This window comes from Musca autumnalis, unplaced genomic scaffold, assembly GCF_047663935.1.
Source record: "Musca autumnalis isolate F117 unplaced genomic scaffold, ASM4766393v1 scaffold_2, whole genome shotgun sequence".
NCBI classification, from domain to species: Eukaryota; Metazoa; Arthropoda; class Insecta; order Diptera; family Muscidae; genus Musca; species Musca autumnalis.
In genome coordinates, this window is record NW_027411755.1 from 179872421 (window position 1) to 179889739 (window position 17319).

At 36.1% G+C, this 17319-nt stretch overlaps 1 protein-coding gene across 4 annotated transcripts in view; it reads left to right on the forward strand.

The window, feature by feature from the left end:
* The window catches only part of Btk (tyrosine-protein kinase Btk29A), a 533208-nt gene extending 517900 nt beyond the window's left edge, over positions 1–15308 (forward strand). For all 4 annotated transcript variants that reach the window (XM_073970132.1, XM_073970133.1, XM_073970134.1 and 1 more), the window contains 10 exons: positions 6001–6137; positions 6213–6329; positions 6555–6635; positions 6709–6839; positions 6928–7056; positions 7139–7332; positions 7403–7743; positions 7808–8045; positions 8116–8249; positions 13460–15308. In XM_073970132.1, the coding sequence (XP_073826233.1) occupies positions 6001–6137; positions 6213–6329; positions 6555–6635; positions 6709–6839; positions 6928–7056; positions 7139–7332; positions 7403–7743; positions 7808–8045; positions 8116–8249; positions 13460–13558 (1601 nt within the window). In that variant the 3' untranslated portion in view covers positions 13559–15308. The remainder of the gene's footprint in view (positions 1–6000; positions 6138–6212; positions 6330–6554; positions 6636–6708; positions 6840–6927; positions 7057–7138; positions 7333–7402; positions 7744–7807; positions 8046–8115; positions 8250–13459) is intronic.
* Positions 15309–17319: the final 2011 nt, after the last annotated feature.

Consider the following 17319-nt stretch of genomic DNA (forward strand, 5'->3'; position numbering starts at 1 on the left):
CTTGAGCAGTGCAAAAGCTCTGTACGTGGTAGTGTATCTCTTAGAGTCACGAGGTTAATGAGGTATATGAAGACCTGTGGTCTTTCAAGTGAGGACCTGTGATCTTCTATATGAAGACCTGAAGTTTTCTTTCTGAAAACCTGAGGTCTTATTTATGCAGAGCTGAGGTCTTCTTTATAGAGACCTGAGGTCTTCTTAATGAAGACCTGATGTCTTTTTTATGAATAGCTGATGTTTTCTTTATGAAGACATGAGGCCTTCTTTATGAAGACCTGAGGTCTTCTTTTTGAAGAACTAAAGTCTTCTTTATGAAGACCTGAGGTCTCTTTTTTGAATATCTGTTACCTTCTATATAAAGACCTGAGGTGTTTGATATGAAGTTATGTGGCCTTCTGTGACCTGTGGTTTTTATAAGAAGGCCTGTAGTCATCTATTTGAAGACCTGTGGTCTTTTAAATACAGACCTGTGGTATTCTACACGAAGACATGAGGTCTTCTTCATGAAGACATGAGGTCTTCTTCATGAAGACCTGAGGTCTTCTTTTTGAAGACCTAAAGTCTTCTTTTTGAAGACCTGAGGTCTCTTTTTTGAAGATCTGTTAACTTCTATATGAAGACCTGAGATGTTCTTTATGAAGACCTGAGGTTTTCTATATGAAGTCCTGTGGTATTTTATATGAAGACCTGTGGTCTTTTATATGAAGACCTTTGGTCTTCTATATGGAGACCTGATGTCTTCTATATGAAGACCTGTGGTCTTCTATATGAAGAGCTGTGGTCTTCTATATGAAGAGCTGTGGTCTTCCATATGAAGTCCTGTGGTCTTCTATATGAAGACCTGTGGTCTTCTATATGAAGACCTGTGGTCTTCTATATGAAGACCGGTGGTCCTATATATGAAGATCTGTGGTCTTCTATAAGAAGACCTGTGGTCTTCTATATGAAGACCTGTGGTCTTCTATATGAAGACCTGTGGTCTTCTATATGAAGACCTGTGGTCTTCTATATGAAGACCTGTGGTCTTCTATATGAAGACCTGTGGTCTTCTATATGAAGACCGTCTATATGAAGACCTGTGGTCTTCTATATGAAGACCTGAGGTTATCTATATGAAGTCCTGTGGTCTTCTAGAAGATTTGTGGTCTTCTATATGAAGACCTGTGGTCTTCTTTTTGAATGCCTGTTGTCTTCTATATGAAGACCTGTGGTCTTCTATATGAAGACCTATGGTCTTCTATATGAAGACCTATGGTCTTCTATATGAATACCTGTGGTCTTCTATATGAAGACCTGTGGTCCTCTTCTATATGAAGACCTGTTGTTTTCTATATGAAGACCTGTGGTCTTCTATATAAAGACCTATGGTCTTCTATATAAAGACCTATGGTCTTCTATATGAAGACCTATGGTCTTCTATATGAAGACCTATGGTCTTCTATATGAAGACCTGTGGTCTTCTATATGAAGACCTGTGGTCTTCTATATGACGACCAGTGGTCTTCTATATGAAGACCAGTGGTCTTCTATATGAAGACCAGTGGTCTTCTATATGAAGACCTGCGGTTTTCCTATGGTCCTATGGTCTTCTATATAAAGACCTGTGGTCTTCTACATGAAAACATGTGACCTTCTTTATGAAGACCTGAGGTCTTCTTTTTGAAAACCTGAAGTCTTCTTTATGAAGACCTGAGGTCTTCTTTTTGAAGACCTGAAGTATTCTTTACGAAGACCTGAGGTCTCTTTTTTGAAGATCTGTTAACTTCTATATGAAAACCTGACATGTTCTTTATGGAGACCTGAGATTTTCTATATGAAGACCTGTGGTCTTCCATATAACGACCAGTGGTCTTCTATATGAAGACCTGCGGTTTTCCTGTGGTCCTATGGTCTTCTATATAAAGACCTGTGGTCTTCTACATGAAAACATGTGACCTTCTTTATGAAGACCTGAGGTCTTCTTTTTGAAGACCTGAAGTCTTCTTTATGAAGACCTGAGGTCTTCTTTTTGAAGACCTGAAGTCTTCTTTACGAAGACCTGAGGTCTCTTTTTTGAAGATCTGTTAACTTCTATATGAATACCTGACATGTTTTTTATGGAGACCTTTGGTTTTTATATGAAGACCTGTGGTATTTTATATTTAGACCTGTGGTCTTCTACATGAGACATAAGGCCTTCTTTATGAAGACCTGAGGTCTTCTTTTTGAAGACCTGAGGTCTCTTTTTTGAAGATCTGTTAACTTCTATATGAAGACCTGTGGTCTTCTATATAAAGACCTTTGGTCGTCTATATGAAGACCTGAGATTTTCTATATGAAGACCTTTGGTCTTCTATATGAAGACCTGTGGTCATCTGCATGAAGACCTGTGGTCTTCCTTTTGAAGACCTAAAGTCTTCTATATGAAGACCTGTGGTCTTTTATATAAAGACCTGTGGCCTTTTATATAAAGACCTGTGGTCCTTTATATGAAGACCTGTGGTCTTCTATATGAAGTCCTGTGGCCTTTTGTTTGAAGAACTGCGGTCTTCTATATGAAGACCTGTGGTTTTCTATATGGAGACCTGTAGTCTTCTATATGAAGACCTGTGGTCTTCTATATGAAGACCTGTGGTCTTCTATATGAAGACCTGAGGTCTTCCTTTTGAAGACCTAAAGTCTTCTATATGAAGACCTGTGGTCTTCTATATAAGGACCGTTGGTCGTCTATATGAAGACCTTTGGTCTTCTATATGAAGACCTGTGGTCACCTGCATGAAGACCTGTGGTCTTCTATATGAAGACCTGTGGTCTTCCTTTTGAAGACCTAAAGTCTTCTATATGAAGACCTGTGGTCTTTTATATAAAGACCTGTGGTCTTTTATATGAAGACCTGTGGTCTTCTGTATGAAGTCCTGTGGCCTTTTGTATGAAGAATTGTGGTTTTCTATATGAAGACCTGTGGTTTTCTATATGGAGACCTGTGGTCTTCTATATGAAGACCTGTGGTCTTCTATATGATGACCTGTTGTCTTCTATATGAAGACATGTGGTCTTCTATATGAAGGCCCGAGGTATTATTTTTGAAGATCTGAAGTTTTCTTTATGAAGACCTGAAGTCTTCTTTATGAAGACCTGTGGTCTTCTATATGAAGACATGTTGTCTTCTATATGAAGATCTGTGGTTTTCTATATGAAGACCTGTGGTCTTCTATATGAAGGCCTGTGGTCTTCCATATGAAGGCCTCTGGTCTTTTATATGAAGGCCTGTGGTCTTCTATATGAAGATCTGTGGTTTTCTATATGAGGACCTGTAGTCTTCTCAATGAATACCTGTGGTCTTCTATATGAAGACCTGTGGTCTTCTATATGAAGACCTGTGGTGTTCTATATGAAGACCTGTGGTGTTCTATATGAAGACCTGTGGTGTTCTATATGAAGACCTATGGTGTTCTATATGAAGACCTGTGGTGTTCTATATGAAGACCTGTGGTGTTCTATATGAAGACCTGTGGTCTTCTATATGAAGACCTGTGGTGTTTTATATGAAGACCTGTGGTCTTCTATATGAAGACCTGTGGCCTTCTATGTGAAGACCTGTGGTTTCTTTATGAAGACCTGTGGTATTCTACATGAAGAGATGAGGCCTTCTTTATGAAGACCTGAGGTCTTCTTTTTGAAGACCTGTGGTCTTCTATCTGAAGACCAGTGGTCTTCTATTTGATGACGTTTGGTCTTCTATATGAAGACCTGTGGTCTTCTATTTGAAGACCTGTGGTCTTCTATATGAAGACCTGTGATCTTCTATATGAAGACCTTTGGTTTTCTATATGAAGACCTTTGGTCTTCTATATGAAGACCTGTAGTCATCTGCATGAAGACCTGTAGTCATCTGCATGAAGACCTGCGGTTTTCTATATGAAGACCTGTGGTTTTCTATATGAAGACCTGTGGTTTTCTATATGAAGACCTGTGGTTTTCTTTTTGAAGACCTGAGGTCTCTTGTTTGAGGATCTGTTAACTTCTTTATGAAGACCTGAGGTTCTCTATATGAAGTCCTGTGGCCTTTTGTATGAAGATTTGTGGTCTTTTATATGAAGACCTGACACAGATCAGGATCGAATATGGCTATATCTGTCCACACCTTCGGGTACATCCCACACTACCTTTCACATTTTCCGAAAGATTTCCATTTAAGGACATGTATAGGATCTTGAGTTTTTTTTCTTTTGCAGCAGGTTTTATGATGTTACTCATTCGTTTTGGAACGAGGACAGTGATTCGGATCGTTCAATTAAACGAGATTGTCCAACTCTAATAATTACCCCAAAGCTCTAAAACACAACAACTGAAATGGCTGTTGAACGAATTAAAAAAGTTTCTTCCTAACGTACGTCAAGTTCCAAGAAGTTCTATATTGGTCAATACATTGCGGTATCTTCCTGACATATACTGTTCGAAGACACTATTGAAATTTCTACCGAAATTTCCTCTTCACGGCGATGTAATAAAAAGTTCAAAATTATGACTTATATGCAGTTAAGGGGCCCCTCGAAAATTGCTTGGAAATTTTCCTGACATATTTACCCGAAAGCTCTAAAAATATTGTGGAAACCAACTAAAGTTGTCTCAAAAGGATGACTCCCAAAATTAAATGCATTTCCATTATGGAATATTTTTGGTTCATTATTTTAGGTACTTCCTCCCAAGAGTTCAACACTTTTGCCCTTTAATCCATGTTAAGGGGGCTTCTCAGATCGTGGTAAGACTTTAATAGCTGATAGTCGTTATTACCATGATTTTTGCTAATGGAAGCCAATACTGCGACTTGGGCCCCGAAATATGCCAATATTTAGGGCGGTATCTTCATCACCGTCTGTCTATATTTGGTCCCAATAAACAAATTTTCTAAAATTATTTTTATAAATCTTCAGCAAACTATTTTTATTAAAATATTTTCTTGTACACATCCAAAGTATCTTTTTGGGGAAGATCAAACACATGGATTCTAATTGGAGACAAAAGGTATAAATTATCATAAAGCCTCCTTATATAGATGATTTAAAAGCCTTCATATAGACGACCGCAAGATGTTCTTATAGATGACCAAACTGCCTTCTCATGGAACATCAAAATATCTTATATAGATGGTCAAAAGCCCTTCAATAGAAGATCATCTTGCAGAGATCTTCGTAATAAAGAGCTTTTACCAGCAGTCCATTATTTAGTTTATTTAAATATTCCGTAATTTATTTACACCTAAAAGTATGCATCAGCAATTATTTTTGCAGACAACTATTCCCATCGGTGGCAACTCTAGATCGAAAACTAATAAACCGAATGTCATATACATATTTTTATGGGCTTATCAAGGACATCAAAAACCAGTCCCTTATCGTAGATATTTATTTTTATACTTTTTTGACCTTTTTGTGATCGAAAAGCGTCAGTTTTTAAGCCAAAATTGAAATTTTGATTTATTCGGTCCACCATTTCCATAAAACATAATATTTGAAGAAAAAAAAGAAACCAATCGATGAAGAACGGACTGGATCTTCTAAATAAGCTTACAAAAATATATGACGATCGGTTCATTAGTGTTCGTGCTAGAGTTGGCACCGCAAAATGCTTTAATAAAAACAGGTGTTCGAGGACGTTGACTTGCCACAAACCTGTGTAATATTTTTCAACAGTATAAACTAAGAAAGTAGATTAAGATGTGCTCTTTCAGATGAATTAAAAAATTTCTTAGTTTTCTTGGAAAAATTCATGAAAAATGTCTTACAACTGGGGGTCACTCAGTTGATACCTCCAGTATCATCCTAATTATCTCAAGTTATATATAGATTTTAATATTTATATTTATTATTTTTATATTTATATTCCAAGGCACCACTCAAAATTAATTAATTTGGCCCAGCTTTTCCCATACGATTGAAATATTTTTAAATCATTTTTTTATTTTCTCTCAAATTATTCATTTTTAATAATTTCCCCATTATTTTCTTTCATGTTTTCTTACAGGTACTGGTAGTTCACCAGCCCAGATATCACAGCGCAGCATTAGTCCAAATAATTCAACATCAACGAGTCAATTTAGTTTGCATCACAATAGTTCTGGCAGTATAGGTAGTTCAACGCCCACATCACTGCATCCACAGGTAATAAAAAAATAAACAAATTCAATTAAATTGTTAAAACCACAAAACTAATCAAATTAATTTTTGTATTTATAGTCATCGGTATCCACATTTAAACAGTCACCAAGTTTATTAAACGGTAACGGTTCTCTATTGGATAACACAATGCCAGGTGGTATACCAACTCCAGGAACACCAAACTCTAAAGCTAAGGTAAGTATGGCAACACTATGGGGATTTAAAGATTCAGCTGTTGGAAGGTTGCAAAGTACCTTGTACTTTTAACGATCGCAAGTCTGAGCCTGTCTCTTGAGAGAAACGAATGGATGAAGAATGGCACCGATTAAAATTGGCGAGAGATTAAGCTTCCTGTTTGAGGCTTCTGATCCCACAATTTTTTCTTATTTATATAAAATATATATTTTTTTCTTTTCCCAGGACACTTCCCACTTTGTAAAAATTGTCGTAGCTTTATATCCCTTCAAGGCCATTGAAGGTGGTGATCTTTCATTGGAAAAGGTAATTTTGAAATTCTTCACTTCTTTTAATTCACAACAATAAATCTAATCCAAAACTCTTTTGCTTTTTCAAGAATGCCGAATATGAAGTTATCGATGATTCCCAGGAACATTGGTGGAAAGTTAAAGATGCCATGGGCAATGTCGGTTATATACCCAGCAATTATGTCAAGCCAAAAGCATTGTTGGGTTTGGAACGTTATGAGTGAGTATCACCACAATGAAAACAATGTTTTATTAATGGACACATTATTTATATAACAAAATTTGTTTTGTTTTTTGTTGTTTCTTAGATGGTACGTTGGTGATATGTCACGTCAACGAGCTGAATCCTTACTAAAGCAAGGCGACAAAGAAGGCTGTTTTGTGGTGCGTAAATCATCAACAAAAGGTTTATACACACTATCGCTGCATACCAAAGTGTAAGTATACATATTTGTTGCTATTGTTGTTGTTGTTAATTTATGACATATCATTGATTGTCTCTTTCTCTTCCTTCTACAGTCCCCAATCACATGTCAAACATTATCACATTAAACAAAATGCTCGCGGAGAATATTATTTAAGTGAGAAACATTGCTGCGAAACTATACCAGATCTAATCAATTATCATCGGCATAATTCGGGTGGTTTGGCATGCCGTTTAAAATCATCACCATGTGATCGTCCAGTACCACCAACGGCAGGTTTATCACATGGTAAATATTCCATCATCTTCATTTCTTTTCCCCGATTCTAAACATAATCTATTCTTCTATTGAATTTTAGATAAATGGGAAATCCATCCCATGGAATTAATGTTGATGGAAGAACTCGGTTCAGGCCAATTTGGTGTTGTACGCCGCGGCAAATGGCGTGGTTCCATTGATACCGCTGTTAAAATGATGAAAGAGGGTACCATGTCCGAGGATGATTTCATTGAGGAGGCCAAAGTTATGACCAAATTACAACATCCAAATTTGGTACAATTATATGGTGTCTGCTCCAAACATCGTCCTATTTATATAGTCACTGAATACATGAAACATGGCTCCTTGTTGAATTATTTACGGCGTCATGAGACAACATTGATTGGTAATATGGGTTTATTATTGGATATGTGTATACAGGTAAACTTAAAAAAAAACTCAACCTTAAAACAGAAATTTATAACCATTTTTGTATTTTTTTTAGGTCTCCAAGGGCATGGCCTATTTGGAACGTCACAATTACATACATCGCGATTTGGCTGCCCGTAATTGTTTGGTCGGCTCCGAGAATGTTGTTAAGGTGGCCGATTTTGGTTTGGCCCGTTATGTCTTGGATGATCAGTATACAAGTTCAGGTGGTACCAAATTTCCTATTAAATGGGCACCACCAGAGGTATTGAATTATACACGATTCTCATCGAAAAGTGATGTTTGGGCGTATGGTATGTAGAGGGGTGTTTATATGTTAAATGCGGTATTTTTTATTGAAATATGTGTTCTTGTCTTTTACAGGTGTCCTTATGTGGGAAGTGTTCACTTGCGGCAAAATGCCTTATGGCCGTCTAAAGAATACTGAAGTTGTTGAACGTGTCCAACGTGGTATTATTTTAGAGAAACCAAAGTCTTGCGCTAAAGAAATTTATGATGTAAGTATTGGTTTTTAAACAAAAGGATAAATATGTACTATGTATGAAGGTCCCCACAATCATCCCTGAAGGGAAAATTCTCTCATATTAATGAGTGCTCCCCCGATTCATATTAGCTTAAAGTATGGGACGTACTTTTATCGTCGAGTCCAAAGAGCGTCTCTTAAGGCACCACTTGTGGAGTGGTCGAACCCTGGCATTCAATGTGCTAGACTTTCAGTTAAACTTCAGTTCGTCTACCAAGACTCACTTCAGCTAAACTATAAAACCTCTCTTCTCTATCTATACAGTCTCAACTTCAATGGATTTCAACTCGTACATAAAGACTTATTTTAGTGGGCTTTAGCTCACCTGTAAATACTTCCTTAGGCTAGCTTCAACTCATCATCATGGATTCCTTTACATCTTGTCCCCTTTCACCGCAAATGCGTTCGTATAGTTTATTCGGTTCCACGGTTCTGGTTCTGGTTCCTCTACGACCAGATTCAATGGGTAGTTAAACGATATCGAAGGGCTCCAGTAGATCAAGAGCCGCCATGACTGTTCAGTTACGCGGCCTGCAATAGTTCAGTACTTGACTGATATGGGGATATGGCGTGTTATGCTGTTGTGTTACATTTCATTTTTGGAGCTGTCGTTGAACACGTCCTTAACGATTGGCCTGTGTTGGCATCCTTGCCTGACTTCAATATCGGCACCACTCTGCCACTGGTTTAATATGGGTGGCTAACGATAGATTGAGGACACTTATTAAATACTTAATTCTGGGTTCATCCAGTTGCTTAATCATTATAATTGAGATTCCGAGTGGGCCAAACGCTTTGGATAATTTCGTTTTTTTTTTTTGTGACATCTGCAGCATCGCTAATCACGAATTGTGCGTAGTACACCCCTCTTCACCCTATTACACTCGGGGTGCTGTTTATAGTGTCGGTTAAAATAATACAGGAACTTCTTCGGATCTATCACTGTCAAGCCGTTAAAAGTAACACCCGTCCTATAAACCTTCGAAGTGATATAACCGTTGCCCACAATTTACTTAATCCCGTACTTACTTTGCATTACTTCAGTAGGTGTAGCCACTTTTTATACCCTCCACCATAAGATGGGGGTATATTAAGTTTGTCATTCCGTTTGTAACTACTCGAAATAATCATTGTAGACCCCACAAACTAGATATATTCTTGATCAGCGTGCAATTCTACATCGATATAGCCATGTCCGTCCGTCTGTCTGTCCGTCTGTGGAAATCACTCTAGCGTCCGAACGGATTGAAGTAACACCCCGTATATGTATTAGTCCCATTTGACCACAGAATCGGTTGTAACTTTGTATTTTGTGTTTCCAGAGGCTAAGAAACATTTCTACCTTAAAATACTTACATAGGTCCACGTTTTGATATAGTCCCCATAGGACGATACCTCCCGATTTTCGGTATTTTGAAGGTTTTAGCCTCATTATCACACCGAAATGGCTGAAATTTAGTATTTAGTCTTCGTTGGGGGTACAAAAGTTTCCCCCGGAAATTTGTAGGTATAAGTCCTCGCCCTAATATAGCCCCCATAGAACGGTTCCTCCAGATTTTCGGTATTTTGAAGGTTGTGGCCACATTAATTTACCGAAATGGCTGACATTTGGTATTTGGTCTTCATTTGGGGTATTAAACGTTTTATATGAAATTTGTTATATAGCCCCCATAGAACTTACCTCCCGATTTTCGGTGTTTTGAGGGTTGTGGCCTCAATATTCCCCAGAAATGGCTGATATTTGGTATTTAGTCTTCGTGGGGGGTATAAAACTTTCTCCCAGAAACTTGTCGGTACAGGGCCACGCCATAGTATAGCCCCCATAGAACGGTACCTCCTGATTTTCGGTATTTTGAAGCTTGTGACCTCAATATCCCACCGAAATGACTGAAATTTGGTACTTAGTCTTCGTTAAGGATATACAACTTTCCACCTGAAATTTGTCGGTGTAGGTCAACGCCCTTATATAGCCCCCATAGGATGTATCTCCCAATTTTCGGAATTTTTGGAATTCAATTCAATGCAGTTCGTGCTGGAGGGTATAAAAAGTTCGGCCCGGTAGAACTTAACGCTTTTCTTACTTGTTCAAGAGTAAGTTGTCTAACTCTTGGGTCTTCAGTAGTGGAATAAAAATAAAAATTAAAATGCTTATAATTTCGGTAATTAACAAAAATTTGCGGTAAGTTAACAACCAACAGTATTGTCAACTTTTATTGATAATTTTCGTTTTACCGATTTTTGTCGGTAACTCAAAAAATTAGTTACAGAATTCCACTAAAGGGTTCATACGACGAAGCTCATCTTACCTCATTTGCTATTCCTGTCGCCTTTGCTGGTAAATTTGGACTAACTTCTGATTATCGACCAGCAAATTGTAGCGAGCGGCTGCAGCAGTAATGATGATCGGCCAGCATGTACCCCTGTGCTCATTGCCTAGCACGGAATGGCAAAGCTCATGATGAGCATTGAAGTCTTCTAGCACCAAGTGGTTTTTGCCTTCCAAAAGCGAACTAATATCAGTCATAGAAATCGTCTATAGAATAGAAGGCATCCAAAGGGGATTCCCATAGAACAGAAGGGTTTCATAAGGAGGTATCATAAGAGGACTTCTTTCTATAGAATAGAAAGTCTTCTAAGAGGAGTTCTATACAATAGAACGTTTCCTAAAAGGACATCTATAAAATAGATAGTGGAATTATATAGAATAAAAGTCCTCATAAGAGGCTCAGAGATTTTCTTTAGAATAAAAGGTCTCCTAAGATGACTTCTATAGAATGAAGATCTCCGAAGATGACTTCTATAAAATGAAAGGCCTCCTAAGACGTCTTCTATAGAACGAAAGGCTTTCTGCGGTGACTTCTATATAACGACTTGCCTCTAACGATGGCTTTTATAGAATGGAGGGCCTCCTGCTATGACTTCTATAGAACTAAAGGCCTAAGATGACTTCTTAAGAATAGAAGGTCTCCTAAGAGGACATCTGTAAAAGGAAAGACCTCCTAACATGGATTTTATAGAATGACAGGACTCTTAAGATGACTTCTATAGATCTAAAGGCCTCCTATGATGACTTCAATAGAAAGAAAGCCCTCCTAAGATGCCTTCTATAGAATGGAAGGCTTCTTAAGATTACTTCTATGGAATAGTAGTTCTTTGAACATAATTCCTATAGAATAGAGATCTCCTAAGATGACTTCTATAGAACGAAAGGTCTCTTATGATGACTTCTATAGAACGGAAGGCCTGCTAAAAAGACTTCGATAGAATGAAAAGGCTCCTAAGATGCCTCCTAAAACAACTTCTATAGAACGGAGCTCCTCCTAAGATGAATTGTATAGAATAGAAGGCCTTCTATGATAACTTCTATAGAATGAAAAGCCTCCACAGAAGTTCTTTGAACAGAACTTCTATAGAATATAATGCCTCCTAAGTTGACTTCTATAGAATGGAGGGTCTCCTAAGATGAATTTTATAGAATGGAAGGGCTCCTATGACGACTCTCATAGAATAGAAGATCTCCTAAGTGATCTTGTATAAAACGGAAGGCCTCATACGATGGCTTCTCCAGATTGGAAGGCCTACTAAGACGACTTCTATAGATAGAAGGCCTCGTAAGATGACTTCTATAGCATCTCCACACAAACAAAAAATAAGCAAAATCTGCAGTAGTCGACACCACTGGCATCCCATTTAGAATTTGGAGATCTAAACCCACACTGATCCGTAAAAAGTCCCACAGTGATCGTCATCTTTAACTTATCGAGTGAGAGAAAAAATAGAAGATCGCAGATGGCTTTAGATATCGTTCTTTCTTAGAGACACGAGCTAGTTCCTCTGCTAATTCGTTTCCTGTTATATTACTATCTCCCGGAACCCAGCATAGTTTACCAATATTTCGTATTGCTGCTTAATAATGAATCCCTCAGGTTATCTGTAAAAGACTATATTTAGCTAATCTGTAAACTGTTTTGAAAGAATATAAAGGATGCTTTTAACTCTTCTATACAACTCCTCTCAACTCCTATACAATTCTTTTCTTCTTCATTTATTTTAAATAAAATTAATTTTATCCCATGTCTTGCATGCAAGGCTTCGGAGTCGAGCCATTTTTGGGTAGACTCCGACTCCAGTCCAATTTTTTTCTCGACTCCGACTCCAACTCCGGAGTCGACTCCGAAAATAGATCAAATAAAATGCACAAATTACAGTCATTTCAGTTTGAACTTTCAAGATACATTACATTGGAAAGATACCAAAACATAGTTGTTCGGTAAATTGTAGTCATGACATAGTTTTATAAAGAGGCGAGTGCAGAGAAAATTTTCACTGCTACAACATTTTCTTTACATCATTTCCATAGAACTTGCGGTTTTCAAACAAAATCGTGAAAATTTAAAAAACCCCTATAAGTGTGAATTTTGACCGAGATTTATTTAAAAAGCCCTCCGGCTATTGCAGTTTCAGAATCCGCGAAAACTTCTCAGGTGTAAGCTCCTTCCATTTAAATTTGGTTAAGGGGCACCGTGGTAAGTCTTTCGTATAATTTCCCTTAAAGTACTGCAAGGTCTTTCATAGAAGTCCAACTGGTTCTTTTACAGCAGACATAAATGACTTCTAATAAAAAAACAAGAGAAGACCAGTGAGCCTTCCTTAAAATGACCTGTAAATCTTCTAAAAGATCTTACCCAAGTATATTTTGAGCATGCAAACATTATTCCAATCAATTGACCCAAAAATGCTTCTGATATGCATTTTGTAGTCAAAATAGAGATTAAGAGTTTTTTTTAAACTATGATCATTTAAATAAATTAAATTGATTTGACAAATTTTGATAAATGTAGAACAGATTGTTGCCCGGAGTCGGAGTCGAGCTTTTTTCACGACTCCGGCTCCGACTCCGACTCCAGCAAAATTTGCTAGACTCCAGACTCCGAAGCCCTGCTTGCACGGCCTCAACGTTGTCAAAATATCCCCCAGTGTAATGTTGGCGACATTTCCTGAGCATTTTAGCCATGTAAAACTTCTCTAAAACTCGGCCATAAACAGTAGAAACTAATTTTAATCATTGATATGGGAGAAATCTCCCTTGCCCTTCTGGGATCTTTATGGAACAATAATATACATATATTATATTATATCCCACCATTTTACCATTATCTAATATTTGTTTCTCTTATTTCCCAGGTCATGAAGAAATGTTGGTCCCACGGCCCCGAAGAACGTCCATCATTCCGCGTTCTCAAGGAACAATTGGCCCTAGTGGCACAAACACTCACCGATTAAGCCCAATTCCATTGAATTTTTTTATTCGAATAGAAAAAAACTAACATATTTCCACCCCCTCATCGGCACAAGAATGAACTTGTGCTCAAAATCCAATTGTAACGAGGAGACACTTAAAGAAATTTATTATAAGCTTCACGTCTAAAAATTACAAAAAAAATATATAAATATTATTTATAAAATGCCAATATATAAGAATAACAAAAGAAAACAAGCACTGATGAGAATAATAATAAATTTAGTTATAAAAAAATATTTTAAATTAAAAAGAATAACAAAAACCGACAAAAGAACTATTAAAATATAAGTTAGCTGAAGAATATGAATAATGAATGATTTCTGTGTGATGTGAATGAAGTCATTATTAGATAAACTTGGAAATTTTTATAAATAAAAAACTGTAAACTTTTGGCCAAAATTGTAAAGAAAAAACAAACATTAGAGAAAATGTTTGAAACAAAAAGAAATACAATTTGGAAATAGCAATTTAAAAAGACCCCTTTAAAATTAAACTAAACTAAAATCATCAGTATGTATATAGAGGATAAGCAAAAGAAAAACTGATAATATTAACTCATAACAAAAAATATTTTTCTTAGTTATTAGAATTTTGATAAAGAAGAAAACTGAAAAAAAAAAACAACAACAAAAGCATTCGTAATTAGATTTTTATAAAAACAGAAACCCACTAACAAAAAATTAATGTATAAAAATTTAAGAAATTTTATTTTAATTTGCTAACAACAAAGTTTTGTTTTCTATATGCGGAAATTATTTTTTACAAACAAAACAAAATTAAAGCTTTTTAATAGAATACTAAAATAAAAACTTTTATATTGAATATAATAGCCAATTAAGTCAATAAGAACTCTCCTCCTTACCTTCCTTCAAAAAGGTAAATTGCAAACTCTCATTTCAAAATTAATCACCATACTAGTATAGGACAACACTCTATTATTCCTTTGTTGGTTTTTTAGTTTTACAAAAACAAAACAAAAAGAACATATTTTTAAATGTAATGCGTAAAACTCGCAAGTGTTTTTTTTTTAATTAAAATAAATATTTTTTAGTTTTAAGAATTTCCCAAAACAGAAAAAATATCACTATACATACTTTCGTTTATAATTATATATTTTTGTGATTTATGTTTAATTATTGCTCTACAAACAATTTAGATTATAAGTAAAAAAAACTTCATGAAGTAAAAAATAAAACAAAATATAAGTTGTGCTCTGTTTCTTTTCAACCAATCAAAAGAGAAGAAAGAAATAAGCAACAAATTTTGTTTTTTGAAAATATTATTTTTTTGTGTTTTATTATTATTTTTATAAATTTAATCATATCAAATGTGAATTAATTGTTTTTGTTCCAAAATTGTGTTTTTATAACCTTCCAAGCCACATAAAATTCTTTATTAATTTGAAAAATCCCAACATATTTTTTTTATTATTTATCTATCATTGTCACATAAATTGAAGAATTATTGATTTATTATTATTATTTTTTATTGATGTTAAGTAGCAGAAAAAAGTATAAGCACAAAAGTATTGTGTTTTAGAATTTCTCTTAAGTTCTTTTTATCAATTAATTAATTTTATCTCTTAAGTATTTTTATTAAAGAAATTGATAATATTTTATTTCTTAAACAAAAAAACACACCAACATCTACATTATTGATTAATATTAATTATTATATTTTTTGTATATGATAAATTTAAATAAAAAACAAACGAAATTTGTATATGTCAAATATAATTTGTTTTATTTTTGTTTGCAAACAAATTTTGGTTTGTGTTAGCTTTTTGCAGATTTTTTTTAAGATTTATTTCATCCAGAGTGTTTGTTTTAATAATAAACAGTAGTAGGCTGACCGGTTACTTTATTCCACATAGCTTGACGACACTTGAACAGACAGACAAGACACACTGAAATGAAAATACATATGATTTTTTTTTGTCGGCCAGGCGCCCAGAATCAGGCCCAAATCAAGCCAAATATTTCAGTCTGGCAACAACCTACTTTCGTGGATTATAGTTTAGAACATCTAAAAGTATGCTCTGAATTTAAATATATAGAAGTGACACCTTCAAATTTAAAAAATCACATTTCTGTGTAATTCATGATTAATTCGAGATTAACAATTTAAAATGTTGGAAATGTCCAGTTTAACCCCCATTATTATAAGCCTTCTTTTGTTATGAAAAATAAAATACTGTAATAACCCAATTTAGATTTTTATGGAAAGAACATTTTACCACGCCCACTTTGTCAATTATCAATTTAAATTTTTTCGCAAGAAATACTGAACCGATTTTCCTGAAATTATCAGGGAATGTACAGAGATGGCCCCCGAAAACAGGCTATATATTTTATTGAATTCCAGAGGGGGCAGAGTACCTCCCCTATCACGGTACTCTTGAAGCAACTTTAAATAGAAGGAGCTTACACCGGGGAATTTGTTGCTGATTCTGAAACTACAATGTTCATAGATGAGAAAAATCAAAAAAACAAAAATAAAAATCGCCTGAGCGCTTTTTAAATAAATCGCGATTCATGTTGTAATTTTTAGGGGTTTTTTAAGTTTTCACGATTTTGCTTGCAAATCGCAGTAATCCGTCTGGGGGTCGTGGTTTTGTTTACCCAAAAGCTTCCGAATCTCGTCCATACCCATTAGTAGAGGCGATATCCAGGCTGAGACCATTATTCTGGAGGGGATTGACGTCAAATTACAGCGGCGCCTTCCCAGCGGGTTTCAAAGCTACGGAAGTCTTCATACCGACAACTAATGACTAATGGGTCTATTCCGTATTGCAAACAGCGCTGAGTGGCGTTGCCAGTTGCAATTTTTACATTATGGATGGCAAAAGTTGCCTGACGCCGTAAAATTGTGTTTCAATAACGTAAATTTTCGGGCGACCACAAATTAGCAGTCGCCGTGCATGTTCACAAGTGAATAAAAATGAGAAATTGAAACGTAAGTAACATTTTTATTATTATTTATTTTAAATTACTTTTGGTATGTTCCAGAATTTCACATTATTCTATCATATTATCAACAGAACTGAAATACAGTTTTGCATTTCTTTGTCAATCGTTTTTGTTTGTCTAACTAAAAAACGTTTATTTCAGTAACGATAACATGTTATCGGCAACTTTTATCGGTGGCTTTACATAATACAAATTTAAATTTCAGTTGCCGCGGTCCTTTTGCAATACAGAATCGACTTATTAGATTCCCTTAGTTTTATCCACGCTGTCAGATGTTGTTCCACCTCAGAAGACCCTCTACCACCAGCCAATGATTATCGCTGATCTTTCCTTCGGGACCAGTTTGATAATACGAGGAGGTCGACCGGGGTTATGACAACCCCGGAGTTATGACGGCAGGCCTAGTTCTCGAATGGCCAGCACCCCCAGATGTGTCAAATAAGGTCTCCCTCTGACGGCCGTCTCGGCCTTCGAATGGAACAATGAATATACAGTCTGCTCCGTCATGGGGCTCTTTCGGGCATACTCAGATGATCTAACACTTTTCAAATTCTATTTATGCGAAGAGGGTTAGATTCTGGAGTTGGCCCCTTTCCCCACAGTGGGAGATTCCTCAACAGGCTGCCTATTTATTCGGTTCTTTGTAGTGATGTCATCACTTTTAGTTTGTTCAGATGAAACTACACGCGATGACGCCGGCTTGGACGCTCGATATCAGAGATGCTCCACGGGACAAGCTAGCTCCACGGACAAGACGGCATTTCTCCCCCAAC